This window comes from Carcharodon carcharias, chromosome X (assembly GCF_017639515.1).
Source record: "Carcharodon carcharias isolate sCarCar2 chromosome X, sCarCar2.pri, whole genome shotgun sequence".
NCBI lineage: Eukaryota > Metazoa > Chordata > Chondrichthyes > Lamniformes > Lamnidae > Carcharodon > Carcharodon carcharias.
In genome coordinates, this window is record NC_054507.1 from 24407973 (window position 1) to 24427504 (window position 19532).

General features: G+C 45.8%; 2 protein-coding genes across 11 annotated transcripts in view; both read right to left on the reverse strand.

Annotated features, from left to right (window-relative positions):
• LOC121273326 (cytochrome c oxidase assembly protein COX14) lies at window positions 1–6599 on the reverse strand. 5 transcript variants are annotated; one of them, XM_041180467.1, is made up of 2 exons: window positions 6478–6599; window positions 1–727 (listed from the first exon to the last, which is right to left on the reverse strand). In XM_041180467.1, exon 2 carries the CDS (start codon window positions 715–717, stop codon window positions 541–543), a length of 177 nt encoding a protein of 58 aa, XP_041036401.1. In that variant the 5' UTR covers window positions 718–727; window positions 6478–6599; the 3' UTR covers window positions 1–540. The 5 variants fall into 5 exon arrangements, with proteins under 5 accessions (XP_041036401.1, XP_041036400.1, XP_041036399.1 ...); XM_041180466.1 differs by having other exon boundaries at window positions 6474–6579; XM_041180465.1 differs by having other exon boundaries at window positions 6470–6538.
• Window positions 6600–11380: 4781 nt separating this feature from the next.
• LOC121273352 (bromodomain adjacent to zinc finger domain protein 2B-like) overlaps window positions 11381–19532 on the reverse strand; it is a 161329-nt gene continuing 153177 nt past the window's right edge. For all 6 annotated transcript variants that reach the window (XM_041180528.1, XM_041180523.1, XM_041180527.1 and 3 more), the window contains 3 exons: window positions 18242–18471; window positions 17515–17658; window positions 11381–12929 (listed from right to left, as the gene is read on the reverse strand). In XM_041180528.1, coding sequence (XP_041036462.1) covers window positions 12776–12929; window positions 17515–17658; window positions 18242–18471 — 528 coding nt within the window. In that variant the 3' untranslated portion in view covers window positions 11381–12775. The remainder of the gene's footprint in view (window positions 12930–17514; window positions 17659–18241; window positions 18472–19532) is intronic.

Here is a 19532-nt window from a genome sequence, read left to right on the forward strand (position 1 = left end):
TATACTCCAGCTGTAGTCTCACCAAAGTCCTGTACAGCTGTGGTAAAACTTCCCTCCTTTTATTTTCCATTGCCCTTGAGTAAATGCCAACATTACATTTGCCATATTAAGACACAGCAGCATACCATTTCTGTTATATAAAAAAAAATGTTTCAAAACTTGATCATCTACCCCTCCAAGTCATGCAACACTTTGAACTATAATCGCCATTCCTTCACTGGGTCAAAATACAGTCTCAAACAACAGGTATCTTGGGTCATTGTTTTAAATGAATGCTTATGGAAATGTTTAGCTTTTCACTTGAGGGATAGAGGCTGCAAGTCAGTTTTCTGAAGAAAGATGGGCCAGCTAATGGCCAAAGTTACACCACAAAAAAAAGCTTTACAGGAAACAATTTTCAAAAACTATTTATCCACATCTTAATTTTTCTAATGAATAGGTTTTTAAAATTGTTGATCCTGGTAGTTACATAATGTTAAATGTCATTCATTTTTGTCACGTGGAAATGGAGGCTTTTGCTTCCCAGGGTAGGGACGGCCCCTAGTCCTTTATCATTTCATTGGCTTGTTCTTCAGCCGCTGCCTTTAAAGCCTTTTGATTCTGGAAGTAGCGGTACGCACGGGCACTGCACAGGTAACCACCGTACACTGTCAGTAACATCATTGACCCAGAGAACATCTTGTATCCAAGGTCTGCAAGCCTCTTGGAGGACACCATTGTAGCAGATCTGAAACACACACAGTTTTAGATACAAAGACTTGCACCTTTCACAATCACAGAACGTCTGTGTTTCCTAGCCAATTAAGTACTTTGTGTGATAATGTCAAGATAATTTGTTTTTCTGCTGTTGATGAGGGATGGAGGAGTTATTGGATAGACTGTCTATACTTAAGGTTGATAAGACACCAGGACTGGATGAGATGTATCCAAGGATTTGGAGGGAAATTGCAGAGGCATTGACCATAATTTCCCAGTCTTCCTCTGGGGTGGTGCCAGAGAACTGGAGAATTGCAAATGTTACACCCTTGTTCAAAAAAGGGTGTAAAGATAAGCCCAGCAACTACAGGCCAGTCAATTTAACTTCAGTGGTGGGGAAACTTCTTGAAACAATAATTCAGGACAAAATTAATAGTCACATGGAGAAATGCAGGTTAATTAAGTAAAGCCAGCACAGATTCGTTAAGGGCAAATTCACAAGGGAATTGGATTATTATCTGAAAAGAAAGAATGTGCAGGGTTATGGGGAGCATGGCACTTGGTAAATTGCTCATTCGGAGAGCCAGAGCAAACATGACTGGTTGAATAGCCTCCTTATGTACTGTAACAATTCTCTAATAAAAATTGCTAGGTCAACAGGGATAATTTTACTGCTCTTCTTTGTAATAGGGCCATAGGATCCTTTACATCCAGAGAAGGCAGATGGTGCCTTAGTTTAATGTCTCAGCTGAAAGCTGGCACCTCTGACAATGCAGCATCCTCTCAGTACTGTACTGGAGTGTCGGCCTTGATTTTTCTGCTCAAGTCCTGGTACGTGAACCCACAGCTTGCTAAGTGCAATGAACTGAGCCCATGATTGACACTTTTGGGGGAAAAAGACATGAAGCAAACTAGCACCCAACTATTACCGCCAACACCACATCATGCACCCCACCCACCAGGCACATTTCCTTGCGCAAGCAGGAGGGTATGGTAGACCATTTTTCAGGTGGCTAAGAGTTCACAGAATCTTAACAGCACAGGTGGCCGCCATTTGGCCCATTGTGTCTGCACCAGCTCTCCAAATGAGCAATATGACCTAGTGCCATTGCCCTGCCTTTTCCCCGTACCCTTGCACATTAGATGATTATTTGAATAGAAACAATGTCCTCTTGAATGCCTTGATTGTACCTGTCTCCACCACACTTCCAGGCAGTGCATTCCAGACCCCAACCACTCGCTGTGTGAAAAAGTTTTTTTCTCATGTCACATTTGCTTCTTTTGCAAATCACTTTAAATCTGTGCCCTCTCGTTCTTGATCCTTTTACGAGTGGGAACAGCTTCTCCCTATCTACTCTGTCCAGCCCCCTCATGATTTTGAACATCTCTATCAAATCTCCTTTCAGCTGCCATCTCTCCAAGGAGAACAGTCCCAACCTCTCCAATCTATCCTCATAGCTGAAGTTTCTCATCCCTGGAACCATTTTTGTAAACCTCTTCTGCACTCTCTCCAATGTGTTCACATCCTTCCTATAATATGGTACCCAGAACTGTACACAATATTCCAGCTGAGGTCTAACAAGTGTCTTATATAAATTCAGTTTCACCTCCCTGCTCTTGTAGTCTATGCCCCTATAAATAAAGCCCAGGCTACTATATGCTTTATTAACTGTTCTCTCCACCTGTCCTGCCACCTTCAACGATCTACGCACATACACACCCAAGTATTTCTGCTCCTGCACCCCCTTCAAAATTTCACCCCTTATTTTATATTGTTTGTCTATGTTCTTCCTACCAAAATGCATCACCTCACACTCCTCCACATTGAACTTCATTTGCCCACTCCACTAACTTGTCTATGCCCTCTTGAAATTCCACACCATTCTCCTGGTAGTTCATAACACTCCCAAGCCTCATATCATCCACAAGCTTTGAAATGGTCCCCTGCGCACCAAGATCTAGATCATTAATATATATCAGGAAAAGCAAAGGTCCCAATACCGACCCCTGGGGAACTCCACTGCAAACCTTCCTCCAGCCCGAAAAATATCCATTGACCATTACTCTCTGCTTCCTATTTTTCAGCCAATTTTGTATTCACGTTGCTACTGTCCTTTTTATTCCATGAGCAATAACTTTTCTCAAGTCTGTTGTATGGCACTGTATCAAATGCCTTTTCAAAGTCCATGTACACCACATTAACAGCATTACCCTCATCAACCTTTTCTGATACCTCTTCAAAAAACTCCAAGTTAGTTAAACACGATTTCCCCTTTAGAAATCCATGCTGGTTCTTCCTTATCAACCCATATTTTTCCATGTGACTATTAATTCTATCCCGAATAATTGTTTCTAGAATCTTGCCCACCACTGAAGTTAAGCTGACTGGTCTGTAATTGCTGGGCTTATCCTTGCAACCTTTTTTGAACAAGCGCATAATGTTTGCAATTCTCCAGTCCTCTGGCACCACCCCCAAGTCTAGGGAAGACAAAGATTATAGCCAGTGCCCCTGCAATTTCCACTCTTACTTCCTTCAATATCCTTGGATGCATCTCATCCGGTCCCAGTGCCTTGTCAACTTTAAATACCGACAGTTTATCCAACACTTCCTCCTGATCAATTTTGAACGCTGCAAGTGACAAAGTTTCCTCATCTGTCACCATGGCCTGGGTAGCATCTACCACCTTGGTAAAGACAGATACAAAGTATTTACTTAATACCTCAGCCATGGCCCCTTCATCCATGTGTATATTCCCTTTTAGGTCCCTAATTGGCCCTACTCCTCCTTTTACCACCTTTTTACTATTTATATGCCTATAGAAGACTTTGGGATTCCCCTTTATGTTGGCTGCCAGCCTTTTCTCATAATCCCTCTTCGCTTCTCTAATATGCTTTTTCACCTCCTCTCTGAACCTTCTGTATGCCTCTTGGTTCTCAATTGTATTTTCTACCTGATACCTGTCATAAGCACACTTTTTCTTCTTTATCTTAATTTCTATCTCCTTTTTCAACCAGGGAGCTCTGGATTTCCTTGCCCTACCTTTCCCTTCCAATAGAATATACCTTTACTGTGCTCAAACCAATTGAAGGTAGCCCATTGTTCAGCTACGGTTTTTCCTGCCAATCTTTCACTCCAGTCTATCTGGCCCAGCTCCGTTCTTGCCCCATCAAAGTCGGCTCTCATCCAGTTAATTATTCTTACTCTGGATTGCCTATCGTCCTTTTCTATCATCATCCTAAAACATACAATACAATGATCACTGTCTCCTAAATGTTCCCACTGACACTTGATCTACTTGGCCCACCTCATTTCCAAGAACCAGGTCCAACAGTGCATCCTTTCTTGTTGGATTGGACACATACTGCTGTAGAAAATTCTCCTGATCAAAATCTAGGAACTTTTTGCCCCTCTCTGCCTTTTACCCAAATATAGCCTGGGACAGTGGTAGTGTAATTAAAAGTCCCCCATTATAACTTCTCTATAATGCCTGCATATTTGTTCTTCTATGTTCTTCTCACTACTTGGTGGTCTATAGACTACACCAAGCAATGTAATTGAACCCTTTTTGTTTCTTAGCTCTAGCCAAATTGATTCTGTCCTTGAACCCTCAGGGACATCCTCTTGCTCCAGCACTGCAATGCCCTCCTTAACCAATATTGCCACCCACCCCTCCTCCTTTCCTTCCTTTCCTATCTCTTCTGAACACCTTGTACCATGGAATATTTAACAACCAGTTCTGCCCTTCCTTGAGCCAGGTCTCTGTTATCGCCACAACATCATAATTCCACATGACAATCTGTGCCTGTAACTCCCCAATCTTATTTACTATACCCTGTGCATTCGCATACATACACAGTAACCCTGGTTTAGATTGTTACTTTCTCTCTTACCCTGACTTTACCTATTAGCTTACTATTCTCTAGACTAGTGCTATCTGTCTCTCCCAGTATTTTGTGCACCCTGGTATTCCTCTCTAATATTGTCTCTTGGTCCCCACACCCCTGCCGAGTTAGTTTAAAGCTCCCAACAGCACTAGCAAGGAACTCTGTCCCAGCTCTGTTCAGGTGCAACCCATCCAGCTCGTACAGATGCCATCTCCCCCAGAACCAGCCCCAGGAATCCAAAGCTCTCCCTCCTGCACCATCTTTCCAGCCACACATTCATCTGCCTTATCCTCCTAATTCTGTACTCACTGGCACGTGGCACTGGGAGCAATCTGGAGATTACTACATTAGAGGTCTTGCTTGCTAATTTTCTACCTAGCTCCCTAAATTCTGATTGCAGGGCCGCATCCCTCTTCCTACCTAAGTCATTAGTGCCAATGTAGACCATGACCTCTGGCTGGTCACCCTCCCCCAGAAGAATATCCTGCAGCTGCTCTGTGACATCCTTGACCCTGGCACCAGGGAAGCAACATACCATCCTGGAGTCGCATCTACAGCCACAAAAATGCCTGTCTGTTCCCCTAACCATTGAATTCCCTATGACTAGCTCTTCCTTTCTTCTTTCTCCCCTCCTGTACAGCCGAGCTGCTTGTGGTGCCACAAATTTAGCTTTGACTGCCCTCCTCTGAGGAACCAGCGCCCTCACCAGCTTCCAAAATGGAACACTGATCTTGAGAGTGGGACCCCAGAGGACTCCTACCTATCTCTCTTGGACTGCCTGGTGGTCACTCATTCTCTCTGTCTTCAGACCCTTAAGCTGCAGTGTGACCACCACTCAATGTGCTATCCATGTAGCTCTCGGCCTCGTGGATACTCCACAGTGACACCAGCTGCTGCTTAAGCTTGGAAACCTGGAGCTCAAGCTTCTACAGCTGACAGCACTTCCTGCACACGTGGTCAGCTAGGACACCGGTAGTGCCCATGACTTTACACATATTACAGGACACGCATTCCACTTGACTGAGCTGCCCTGCCATGTCTTAACTCTACTTCCCTTATGTTAACTTGAATCTACTTTGGATTTATTTATATTATTTTATTATATTGGCCCTTAAATTTCCCTTATTCCTGGCACTTCACAGTTAAATCCAAGTTGCTGGTATATTGATTGTTTTTCAATTGTCTACTCCTCACCAGGACTGCACTTTGTCCACTAAATACCATAGTGTCCCATTTAAGAAATTGTAAGCATAAATCCAGAGTGCAAAGATAAAACGTACACACACTGGCCAGAGGTGGGTACATAAAATTAACCTTGACTTTAATGATAAATGATTTCAAGCACAAATCAAAAGCAGGGCAGCCTGACCTTAACAGTGCACAATCCCTTTCCTCACTGTAATGGCCATGAACCCAGGCAGCAGCAGCAAAACCTGGCTGTTCAAGGAAGGGGACTGGGGGGGCCAAATGCAGTCCCCACATCATTGCCTCCAGCCCAGGCCTTTCTTGGGCTGGTCAGTCAGTGGAGGCGTTTTGCTCCAAATCCCTGAAAAGGAGTCCCGGACCCAGGATCAAATTAACTCGGTTCACCTTTTCCGATAAACAGCGTCGTTACTGACCTTCCCCCCCCCCCCCGAGCCCAGGCCCAGCCTCCGCCGGTTTTTCCCAACAAACTAGGCCCTGTAAAGCCGACCCGGCCCGAATCCAAACCTCTCCCCGGGCCCGAGGCCGCGGTTATCGGTGTTGCTTTCCCGGTCACAAGATCAACCCTCAGCCGCGGCCCCGAGGAAACGTCTCGGCTCCAAACCAGATTCTACGTTGAAAAAAAGCGAGTGAAGAAGCTGCACCTGGAGCCGATATTCTCCCCCCCACCCCCCTCCTCACTCACCCACCCACCGACCGAGTCGCCGCTTCCTCCTTTCCTCTGAGAGAAACTGCGACGACCGGCAGACACAGGTTAAAGGTCACGGGCCTGATTTTAACTCTGCCCAATGAAACCTGTGGGTGCTGAATGTCACCCCAAACCTCATTGCTGCCAGACCTGCTGAGTTTTTCCAGGTATTTTTATTTTTGTTTTGGATTTCCAGCATCCGCAGTTTTTTGCTTTTATCTGTATATTTCTAGTACTTGCTGTTTCAGATTTGGATGGACTGCAGTGGTTCAAGAAGGCAGCTCACCACCACCTTCTCAAGGATAGTTTTTTTTTATTCATTCATGGGATGTGGGCATCACTGGCTAGGCCCTTGTTCCAAGGGCAACCACATTGCTGTGGGTCTGGAGTCACATGTAGGCCAGACCAGATACCAAGGACGACAGATTGCCTTCCCTAAAGGGCATTACAACAGTCAACAATGGTTTCATAGTTATCATCAGACTTTTTACTGAATTCAAACTCCATCATCTGCCGTGATAGGATTTGAAACCAGCACCACAGAGAATTAGATTTCAGATTTCGGAGAATTCAGATTTCCAGCATTCACAGTATTCTGCTTTTACCACAGAGAATTACCCTGGGTCTCTGGATTACCATCCAGTGACAATACCACTATGCCACCACCTCCCCTTAATTAGAGATGGGCAATAAATGCTGGCCTAGCCAGTGATGCCCACATCCCGTGAATGAATTTTTAAAAAAATCCAACATTTCCACCTTTTTATAAAGACCACCTGACAGTCAGAGTCTGGTGAGTCTCTTTAAGCTCTGTCATCAGCCTGTCTGCGTTCTGTGTGAAAAGTACAGAATAACAAGACAGACATTGTATAGAAGGTTGTGCTGATAGGATTAGTTGAAGTACTGGGTGGAAGGAAGTGCGTGTGGATCTCAAACATAGGCATAGATCTGAGGGGCCAAATGGCCTGTTTCTGTGCTGTCTATGTAATTGTCTCTTCCATTCTGAGGCAGCTAAACTACATATGTTGTGAACTAATTGTAATCTCTTAACTGTTCAATGTTGCGTGCGCAGTAATAGCTGGTATTGGCTTGGAACAGTTTACAATGTTAAAAGCACTATGTAAATTTAAATTGTTATTTCCAGCCAAGTCAAAACACACTACTAAAGATAATGATCCCAAAATGTGGTTTCACATTTCTATAGTCTTCTATAGTCACATTTAGATAGTATTTCTTCTTTTTATGATCAACAGTGTAAAGTAGACTTTAAGTGCTTTTTAATCAACACACTTCCATGCTAATGTTCAAAAATGCTTCTAAATAATATTTCCATTTGCCAAAGCCTATCATCTGTCATGGTTGGAAGGTTTGCTCGGGCTTGCTGTCAATGACAGACTAGTCCAACATTGGACAAACCCATGAGGAGAGCATTAGGGTTTGACCTAATAGACCATAGCAAGGACCCATGGAGATTGCAAAAGCTCGTGGAATGTGCTACACAGATTGAAGGCTTTAAATGAATTAGTTCTGTGAAAGGAATTGGATTCATGTTGTGGCACTTAGTTAATGGTAGAGCAGTCAGTATGGATGGTGCTCTGGACAAGGAAGAAAGAAATAACAATGGTCTTGGAGAACAACAGCAGGAATTAACTCACCTCAGAGCTGCCCTTCTGAATAGGATTCAATTTGAAGTACACATATCCTGTGTTCCAGAATGCAGTTGTGATTTCCAATCACAAAAAGGGGATCCCAGTGAGCTTGAAAAACTATTTAGCATCAGTCAATGGCTTTTAAGCTGGCAACAACACACACATCAACTGCTTTGCACATCCATCCAGTAATTAGAAAGGAACAAGGTGGGTCATGAGAAAGGTATAGGACAAGTTGCGGTTTATAAAAGATGACAGAGCACATGAGGCTCAGGAACCCCATTTACAATGCTTTAATTAATTTACAAAAGGTACATTGAATTTTCATGTTACCCCTCATGATGAAGCTAGAATCTATGGGAGTATACAGCCAAATCTTGGATTTTATCTGAGATAAGTTTGCCACCTCTGTGTAGAGGTGGATTCACTGAAAATACTTCTCTCCAAATAGGAGTGAGGCCATTTTGTCCACTGACACTCATCCTAACTCAATGTGCCATCCAGCCTCCCCCACTAAAAACAATAGATTTATACCTGTGTAGATTATGGAGATAAATGAACAAATGATGCAAAGAATAACATTCAAAATGTTAAGCCTCAGATTCCACTTGTTTCTCATTATAATGTGACTTTATTGAACTCACAATATATTCTACAGTTGCACTTGCATTACAACACCCGTCACAGCATGATTCAGAGAGGTCCTCTCTTTTAATAGCTTCTTTTTAGAAAGGTTGTTGGTCCTAAAAATATATAGAAACAAATGAACTTTCAGTCACAAAAAAAACTGTACATTATAAAACAGTTCTCAACAGCAAAGGTGGTCATATAAAAGGGTGTTCCTTTACGTAAAAGGAATAAGGAATGGGTTCTTCCATATGCAGACCAGTCCAGTTTCTGCGTGACTGATCCTAGTGACCTAATTTCCATGTTGACTCAAATGATTGTTTTTGAATATTGTTTTCTGATGGACTTTTTTCTGTGAAGGTTGGTAGTGTTTAATAATAGGATATTTTCCCTCCTTTCTCTTGCCCCTCCCACTCTGTGTTTAGTAAGTGTTGTCTACATCCAGAGGTCAGCTGAAACAAAAGCTGTTCTGGGCCACTGTGTAAGAGAGAGAGAATGGGAGAATGTATGTATGTGTGTGTATATGTGTGTGTGTTTATAGGTGTGTGTGGGTGTGGTATATTTCTATTCCTGAAAACACTAGTCAAGGACTGAATAGATCCCAAAGTTTTACATATGTTGACAAGTTGATCTAGGAGCCCTGTCCATGACTGCCATTTTCATCAATACTCTACAGCAGGGAGTTAATGCTTCTTGTATACTACCTGATATTATTTATAAAATGATCAGCTTTCATCATTAGCTACATACACATGTGGGAGCAGGAGGCAAAGAGAATGTTCTTGAGGGCTACTTCCTGCTGTACTCTCACTGTCCACAGTACCTGCTCTAGAGTGGGATGAGACTTAGAGCTTCCACTGCCACTGAGCATATATGTTACAACAGGGACCCTTTGTAGGATTTAACATTACAAATTATTTTGGCCTTTCCAGGACTGTATCATACCAGTTAAAGTTCCCTCCTCTATAAATAATACACAAATTCTAAAAATTGTTTGTAACCACACTTATTTTTGGTGAATTTTGTGCCCATCAAGTTGAAGGATGATAGTTCTGGAAAATGGAACACCCTACAGGTTTCAAGCACCTTGTGCCAATCCCTTCTACTCTGACCTCACAGAGAAAGAAAGAAATAATGATACCTTGGTCTAACAGCATGTTTAAATATGCAGCCTTCCCTCAGTACTGCACAGGAGTGTCAGCAACCTCTATCCACTTCTCCAAATCCACCCCACCCTAACTTATTTCACTGAGACACGTGGCAAGCTTTCAGTGAGATTCCAGTCTCATGAAGGAACCTGCCAGTGACAACAGTGAGCTGAAGGACATTTGAAGGGGAGAAGTACCCCAAAGATTGGAATCACTGCAAATCTCAGCTGAGATCGGGACCATCAGCCAATAAGTGTTTGGAGTCAGACCGGAGGGATAGAAGGCCTCTAACAAGGCCTGATCTGTCCATAAGGGCTACCTCAAGGATGTTACCGATATTTTCCGGGGCCTATCACTACCCTGTAGTGTCTCCGGGAAGAAGAAGTGAGCAGATGGAAGGAAATTACCTACAGACAGGGGCCTCAGTTCTACTTGCATGCGGCGGGTGGAAGGAGTGGAATCCCAGTTGGATCGATATGGTGATGGTCCGTCCCACAGACAGAATATTCCATCATTATCCACTGAGATCGTGCTAGGTTTCCAGTGGAAACATTGAGGAGAATCCTGGCCAACGTATCTTAACCCAATCTCAGAATAATACTCTGTACTGCCCCAGAAGGGCATTTTTCCCATGGATGCTATTCTTTGTGGCCTTTTGCAGTGAACTTGACAATTTCGTGCTGTGGGCCCTTGTCTGTTGGAAACTCAACTGAAGCTATGAAAACTCTTAAAATCTTTCCAGCAGTTACCTTTGTCTGGGTTTGTACATCAATTCTAAGAAGTGAAAAGCTAGAGGTTGACCAAACTGCGCTCCTCCTTTAACCAGATCTATCACTGTTGGAGAGACCTGATCTTTGATCTTAGCTCTCAGACTGACTTGCGAATTTATTTCCCCAGCTGCAATACAGCTATTTACAAACACAAACATGATTGTTTTCCTTGTCCCCATCTTAAACCAGTGAAATTTTCAATCACCATCTATTATCACAAGTGTGTCAGATACAAGCATAATTCAGATAGAATTGTTCACTAAAAACACACCTACTCAAAAGCAGAAAGCACAATCACATCTATTTTGTAATGTATGTCAGGTGGTGTTTAACCATACCTGGAGCAGTCTGAAAAACTTCCACGAAGTTTACTGTGCACATTCACTCTTCCTTTTATCAAATCTATTTTCCTTCCCAACATCCTGTCAGTCACACACGACATGATCACCAGCAAATCATACCATGGCTTTCATTGAGGTTTGATGGGAATGCTGTGTCTGGACTGTAGCCACAGTTTGAACTTTACTGTAACCTGTACTGAGAACTCTGAGGAGCACAATAGGGGCCCACATGTTGTGACTCGGTACAGGGGTCCCAATTCAGTGTGATTGATCGCACTATTCTTTCATTCAGCTTGCTTTTGTTCATTTTCAAGTCGGGCAGTGGGGGGGGGGGGGGGGGGGTGGTGGTGGTGGTGGTGGTGGTGGTGGTGGTTGGGGTGGGGGGGGCGGAGGTGGTAGGGTGGCAGGGGAGTGAGAGGCATGTAGTGAAAGACAATAACATGGATTTCACTATGACTGTATATATCCAACTTTGAGCATGAGCTATGACATTCATATTCATCCCTGGGAAAAAAAATTATTGCTATATTGCGGCAGATGACACTTGTTAAATCTGTAACTACGTTTCCAGAAATGGTTATGGTTGGCCGAGGATTTCAATAGAACTGGAATTACCGGGTGTCATTGTGATGTGTGGACTGGGAACTTATCATTCCAGACATCACCACCCACCTTGAGCATATAGTACAGTTCTGTAGCTCAGTGCAAAGTTTAAAAAAAAACATAAATAACATTATTTACTAAATGTCACAAATATAAATAGATATTAGTGAAATCTGGACACGACAGGTAACTACGTCTCTTACAGGCACAGCTCTTTGTACTGTTTATGTCACTTGTGTGTGATGATATCTGCCTCATTGGTGGGGGAGGTTGGGGCAGGAAGAGAGGGTCAGAACATAAGAAAGAATCAGAGAATGTCTGGAATGCTGTTTTTAAGATGAGTGTTTCTGTGGCTACTCTGTTCCACAGAGGTGGAATGCTTCCTGCATGACCTTGGGCAACATGAGATAAGAGTCAGACTATGTGTATGGCACGTAGCCCTTGGCTGTCACTGTATTGTTCATCTGGTTTGTAACCTCTCCCAGCCCCTGCATTTACTCAAAGCAGAAAGCCTTGTCCCGGCCAATTGAAAAGCCTCGACTAGACGAGTGCTGACCTGTCACGTTCCTAAAATATACATGTCACTGTCATGAGTCAGCACAGCAAACATTGCAATGGGGAAATAAGTGACTCTCTTGGGCTGAGGGGGCGACTACTTAAACAATTTAGTGAAAGCTCTCAGGTGTCACAGTGGGAGCATGAGAATGCAGGTTTAAATCCCACTCTTCACTAATTGATGAACATGGAACATAATTAACCTGCGCCTTTCCTAGTTTGAAAGAGCTTGCTTCCAATTGTTCTCACCCCTCTTGAAATTAATGATGAAGTGCAGTAACTGCAGCAAAATCTAATGGTATCCAAGCAGTCTATAGAGCACCTCTTGTTGTGATGTCCATTCCCCACATATTCAACCTCGGCATCTAAAAGCTAAGACTGACACATTAAGGATAGGGTTATTTTTTTTAAATACTGTGGATTCAAATCCACCATCGAGCCATTCGAAACTGCCAAAGCCTAATTTTGTTTCCAGTCCTGAGCAGCCAACAGCCAGAGATGGCTTTTGTCAATTCACACCGAGCTCAGATTGTACACAGAGCTCCAGCAGTGAGGGGCAATGTTGCTGGGCCTCATCTTGAACTCATTTTGCCCCAATTTCCTGGCGACTCTAGCTGGAATGATAAAACTCGGCCCATCGATTCTCAAAGAATTTCCTCATCGTGTGTCCGGCCCGTCCAACCTCTGAGTCATCCTCATTAAAGGTCATGCAGTTATCGAATACCAAGGTAGTGTCTTCAGCAAACTCCTCACAGCTCAAGTATCTGTCCAGAGAAACAATTTCAAAATATTTAGTGACTTGAAAAATAGCTCTCAGCATTCTCCACTATTCTTGCTATTCCACTCGACAGTGCTGTGTATTTTGCAGCTCAGTTGGAAAATCCACTGCCCGGTGTGGTACAGAAGTGCCAAGTTCAATCCCTGGTCTAAGCTGAGTTAGCTGCATTCTGAAAGGTCAGCTAGCCTCAGTGTCACCAATCCAGGGAGAGAAGGAAAAATGAGATCTCTGTCCAATGATCCCTGCCAGAATTTGCCCATGTGTGTACCATACCCATAGAGCCATTCATGTGTGGACCTAGACAGTGAGCAGTAGATGGCTAGTCGACCATGTCGGCATCACATCAAACATGATCATATCCTCATTTGATGTCTACACACAAGCAATTCTGGGACAGCGAGTTGTATAGCGATCTAGAGTGAGAATGGCAGCTGATATTAACGCCTAGCTTGCTCAAAGATGCCCAAGCCAATTGCAGAAGGGCAACTAAGGGTAGCTAAGACAGCACAGGCTGAGGAACAAGACTTTGTGATGTGTGTGTGTGTCTGGTTAAGTCCCGCATAGGACTGTGAGTTCAGCCAGCAATCTGTGGAGCCCAAAACAGTTTATTCTTGCATGTGATGTCAATGTGATCGTTGGATGTTTATAAACAATTGGCACCTCTCACATTTTAGTTCAATGGGGCTGGTCCCCACTGACACACAGGCTGGTTCATACTAACACAGGCTGGTCCCCACTGACATACAGGCTGGTTCATACTGACACACAAGCTGGTCCCCACTGACACACAGCCTGGTCCCCATTGACACACAGGCTGGTTCATACTGATGCACAGGCTGGTCCCCACTGACACACAGGCTGGTCCCCATTGACACACAGGCTGGTCCACACTGATACACAGGCTGGTCCCCACTGATACACAGGCTGGTCCACACTGACACACAGGCTGGTCCCCACTGATACACAGGCTGGTCCATACTGACACACAGGCTGGTCCCCACTGATACACAGGCTGGTCCCCACTGACACACAGGCTGGTCCCCATTGACACACAGGCTGGTTCATACTGATGCACAGGCTGGTCCCCACTGACACACAGGCTGGTCCCCACTGATACACAGGCTGGTCCACACTGACACACAGGCTGGTCCCCACTGATACACAGGATGGTCCATACTGACACACAGGCTGGTCCCCACTGATACACAGGCTGGTCCCCATTGACACACAGGCTGGTCCACACTGATACACAGGCTGGTCCCCACTGATACACAGGCTGGTCCCCACTGATACACAGGCTGGTCCCCACTGATACACAGGCTGGTCCACACTGATACACAGGCTGGTCCCCATTGACACACAGGCTGGTCCCCATTGACACACAGGCTGGTCCACACTGATACACAGGCTGGTCCCCACTGATACACAGGCTGGTCCATACTGACACACAGGCTGGTCCCCACTGATACACAGGCTGGTCCCCACTGATACACAGGCTGGTGCACACTGATACACAGGCTGGTCCACACTGACACACAGGCTGATCCCCACTGATACACAGGCTGGTCCACACTGACACACAGGCTGGTCCCCACTGATACACAGGCTGGTCCCCACTGATACACAGGCTGGTCCCCATTGACACACAGGCTGGTCCACACTGATACACAGGCTGGTCCCCACTGATACACAGGCTGGTCCCCACTGATACACAGGCTGGTCCACACTGACACACAGGCTGATCCCCACTGATACACAGGCTGGTCCCCACTGATACACAGGCTGGTGCACACTGATACACAGGCTGGTCCACACTGACACACAGGCTGATCCCCACTGATACACAGGCTGGTCCACACTGACACACAGGCTGGTCCCCACTGATACACAGGCTGGTCCCCACTGATACACAGGCTGGTCCCCATTGACACACAGGCTGGTCCACACTGATACACAGGCTGGTCCCCACTGATACACAGGCTGGTCCCCACTGATACACAGGCTGGTCCACACTGACACACAGGCTGATCCCCACTGATACACAGGCTGGTCCACACTGACACACAGGCTGGTCCCCACTGATACACAGGCTGGTCCACACTGACACACAGGCTGGTACCCACTGATACACAGGCTGGTCCACACTCATACACAGGCTGGTCCACACTCATACACAGGCTGGTCCATACTGACACACAGGCTGGTCCCCACTGATACACAGGCTGGTCCACACTGACACACAGGCTGGTACCCACTGATACACAGGCTGGTCCACACTCATACACAGGCTGGTCCATACTGACACACAGGCTGGTACCCACTGACAGGCTGGTCCCCAATGATACACAGGCTAGTACCCACTGACACACAGGTTGGTCCCCACTGATACACAGGCTAGTACCCACTGACACACAGGTTGGTCCCCACTGACACACAGGCTAGTACCCACTGACACACAGGTTGGTCCCCACTGATACACAGGCTGGTTCATACTGATGCACAGGCTGGTCCCCACTGACACACAGGCTGGTCCCCACTGATACACAGGCTGGTCCCCACTGACACACAGACTGGTCCCCACTGATACACAGGCTGGTCCACACTGACACACAGGCTGGTCCCCACTGATACACAGGCTGGTCCCCACTGACACACAGGCTGGTCCCCACTGATACACAGGCTGGTCCACACTCATACACAGGCTGGTCCACACTCATACACAGGCTGGTCCATACTGACACACAGGCTGGTCCCCACTGATACACAGGCTGGTCCACACTGACACACAGGCTGGTACCCACTGATACACAGGCTGGTCCACACTCATACACAGGCTGGTCCATACTGACACACAGGCTGGTACCCACTGACAGGCTGGTCCCCAATGACACACAGGCTGGTCCCCACTGATACACAGGCTGGTCCCCACTGACACACAGGCTGGTCCCCACTGATACACAGGCTGGTCCCCACTGATACACAGGCTGGTCCCCACTGACAAATAGGTTGGTTCACACTGACACACAGGCTGGTCCCCACTGACAAATAGGTTGGTTCACACTGACACACAGGCTGGTGCACAGTGTCTCACAGGATGGTCCACATTGATTCACATGCTGGTCCCCACTGAAGTGACCTTTCTCATTCATGAGCTTGTAGTTATTGAAAAATGTTGGGAGAAAAATCATTTGATTAAAGAAGGTGATCCCTTTCCTGTCCACACATGAGAATTAAAATCATGAGCAGCAACCAACAATCCCAGTCATATTGATGTCAATCATCTTTGAAACATATGCAACAGACTTTTTGAACACTTTTTTTTTATCCTGTCTTGTACAGCAAGAGTTTATATAGAAGTGCTGAAAGATGTCATTCCAGAGATTCCTGTTTCACTTTTCTCACAGTCCACTTCCTCTCAAAGTGGCTACTTCCAACTCAATGGAGGAGAAAACTTGATTCTGTCTTTAGAGTATTTGTCAGACTTTAACTTCGCAGTCAAGGATGGATGCAGGGTGGTGTAGATTTTCACTGGGTCATCTGTTGATATGTTATACCCAGGGATGTAGAGGACACTCAGCAAGTGTTAGTGCAGGAGATTAATTTCCCTTTTTAAAACAATGTTTCACATGGGGCCTGTCAGATTATCCAATACTGGGCTCTCCTGTTCCTTCACTGTCGTTGGGTCAAAATCCTGGAACTCCCTCCCTAACAGCACTGTGGGTGCACATACGTCACACGGGACTGCAGCGGTTCAAGAAGGTAGCTCACCACCACCTTCTCAAGGGCAATTAGGGATGGGCAATAAATGCTGAACTAACCACGACACCCACATCCCATGAAAGAATTAAAAACACAGTGTGGTGCTGAGTCATTTAAGCCAGAAGTGTCCCACTTGGTAGGCCCCTGTCTCTAACAGAGGTTAAAGGAAGACAGATCTGCATTTATATGGAGCTTTTCATGACCACCAGTCATCTTAAAACGCTTTTCAGCTAATGAAATACTTTTTGAAGTGTAGTCGCTGTTGTAATGAAGGAAATGTGGCAGCCATTTTGCGCACAGCAAACTCCCACAAACAACAAGGTCATAATGACCAAATTGTTTTAGTGAGGTTGATTGAAGGATAAATATTGGCCAGGACATCAGGAAGAACTCCAATGCTCTGAAATAGTGCCACAAGATCTTTTACATGTACCCAAGCATGGCAGATTGGACCTCAGTTTAACATTTAATCTCAAAGACAGCACTTCCAACAGTGCAGCACTCCCTCAGTACTTGAATTTTGTGCTCAAGCCCTGCAGTGGGACTTGAACCCAGAAACTTGTGATTCAGAGGCAAGAGTGCTACCCACTGAACCACAGCTGACACTTGAGAGATGTGCTAAAACTTTCCATGTGCTCATTAAGAAGGCCCATCCTATCAGTGGGTAACAACTCAGGAAACCCCCTTATCCATTGACTGTAATGATCAGGTCCACTTGGAACATACCTTGCTCCTGTTAACCCCCAGCCAGAATCTATTATATTTGACTGCTTCTCCTTTTAACCTTCAACTATCGCTGTGATGATACTTACTTTCCACTAATCAGCTTTCCCCTGATGGTCGAAAAGTCCATGGGTCTTTTGATGATCTTCCTGTAGCCAGGCACCAGCCGTGGGTTCACAGGATGCAGGAAGGGCCAGGCATCCTCGTGAGCTTCCATTTCCATGAGGATAACCCTGCGGAGAACAATTCTCAGCATTAGACTCAAATCGTGCAGTCGGATTTGTCCCAGACTAGACATAGGATTACAGAGTATGACAACGAGAGGCAGGCATACAAAAGTCAATTATAAAGAGATATTGGCAGGGGCCTGCTAGTCCATGACTTTCGTAAACTCTTGACAAAGATCAGCACCTGAAATTATCAGTTCAATCCTGATCTGTGCTGATCACAAATGGTGGCAGTTACACCTGGCCTCAGTGTTAGGAAAGGGGTAGGAGAATAAAAATCAGCCACAGTTCCCACTGCTGGTCAATGGCTGGTGGCAGATGGGACGTGGTGATGATGTCTCCCACAGTTCAATGGGCCAGTGACGTTCATTGTCTAAGCTCACGCATGAAGAATAACTAAAGTAAGGCAATGGAGGGTATCTGGTGCTGTGGAATTGCAGAACAGAAAGACAACACCTTCAGGAGAGGAGAAAAACTCAGAAGAAAATCAACATTCTTTCACTGACATCCCGGAACAGAAATATGGAATTAGTTAAAACGTCAGCAATGAAACAGCCTTGTGCAGGGACTAAGCTCTCCTGGCTCTTACTCGCATAGCATGAGGTCACTGGATTGGTCTCTGGTTGATATTTTCTTCCTCTTGGCAGCCGGCGATCCCCCTCGCATTGGACACTTTCTTCTTCGTTTTTTCATGTATTTTCTGGGACAGTGTGGGTCAAAATACTCAAAGTCACTGGCTTTGTTTGCAAAATGCCTTCTATCTCTTCTCCGTTTGCTTTGTCTCTGGGGTGCTCCACTCCTGACAGACTGGCTGCTCGCCTGGAAACAGAAACACGGCTGGTCACAGTGCGCCCACAGCCCTGTTTCAGTATCCCCCTCTGCCCATTACAGTGTCCCCTCAGCCTGTTAGTGTCCCCTCAGCTTGTTGCAGTTTCTCCACAGCCCATTACTGTGTCCCCTCAGCCCCATTACAATGTTCCCACAGCCCGTTACAGTGTCCCCACAGTAAGTTGCAGTCCATCCACAGCCCATTACAGTGTCTCCACAGCCCGTTACACTGTCCTCACAGTCTGTTACGGTGTCCCCACAGCCCATTACAGTGTCCTCTCAGCCCATCACAGTGTCTCCACAGCCCATCACAGTCTCGCCATAGCCCATTACAGTGTCTCCACAACCCATTACAGTGTCGCCTCAGCCCATCAGTGTCTCCACAGCCCTTTACAGTGTCTCAACCCATCACAGTGTCTCCACAGCCCATTACAGTGTCCCCACAGCCCATCACAGTCTCTCCATAGCCCATTACAGTGTCTCCACAACCCATTACAGTGTCGCCTCAGCCCATCAGTGTCTCCACAGCCCTTTACAGTGTCTCAACCCATCACAGTGTCTCCACAGCCCATTACAGTGTCCCCTTGGCCCGTCACAGTGTCCCCTCAGCCCATCACAATGTCCCCACAGCCCATTACAGTACCCCCACAGCCCATTACAGCATCCCCTCAGCCTGTTACAATGTCTCCATGGCCTGTCAAGTGTCCCCCAGCCCATCACAGTGTCTCCACAGCCCATTACAGTGTCCCCTCAGCCCATTACAGTGTCTCCACAGCCCGTCAGTGTCTCCACAGCCCATTACAGTGTCTCCACAGTCTGTCACAGTGTCTCCACAGCCCATTACAGTGTCCCCTCAGTCTGTCACAGTGGCTCCACAGCCCATTACAGTGTCTCCACAGCCCATTACAGTGTTCCCTCAGTCTGTCACAGTGTCTCCACAGCCTATTGCAGTGTCTCCACAGCCAGTTACACTGTCTCCTTGGCCCAGAGGAGATTGACAAGGATCTTGCCAGGACTGGAAAAGTGCAGCTATGAGGAAAGATTGGATAGGC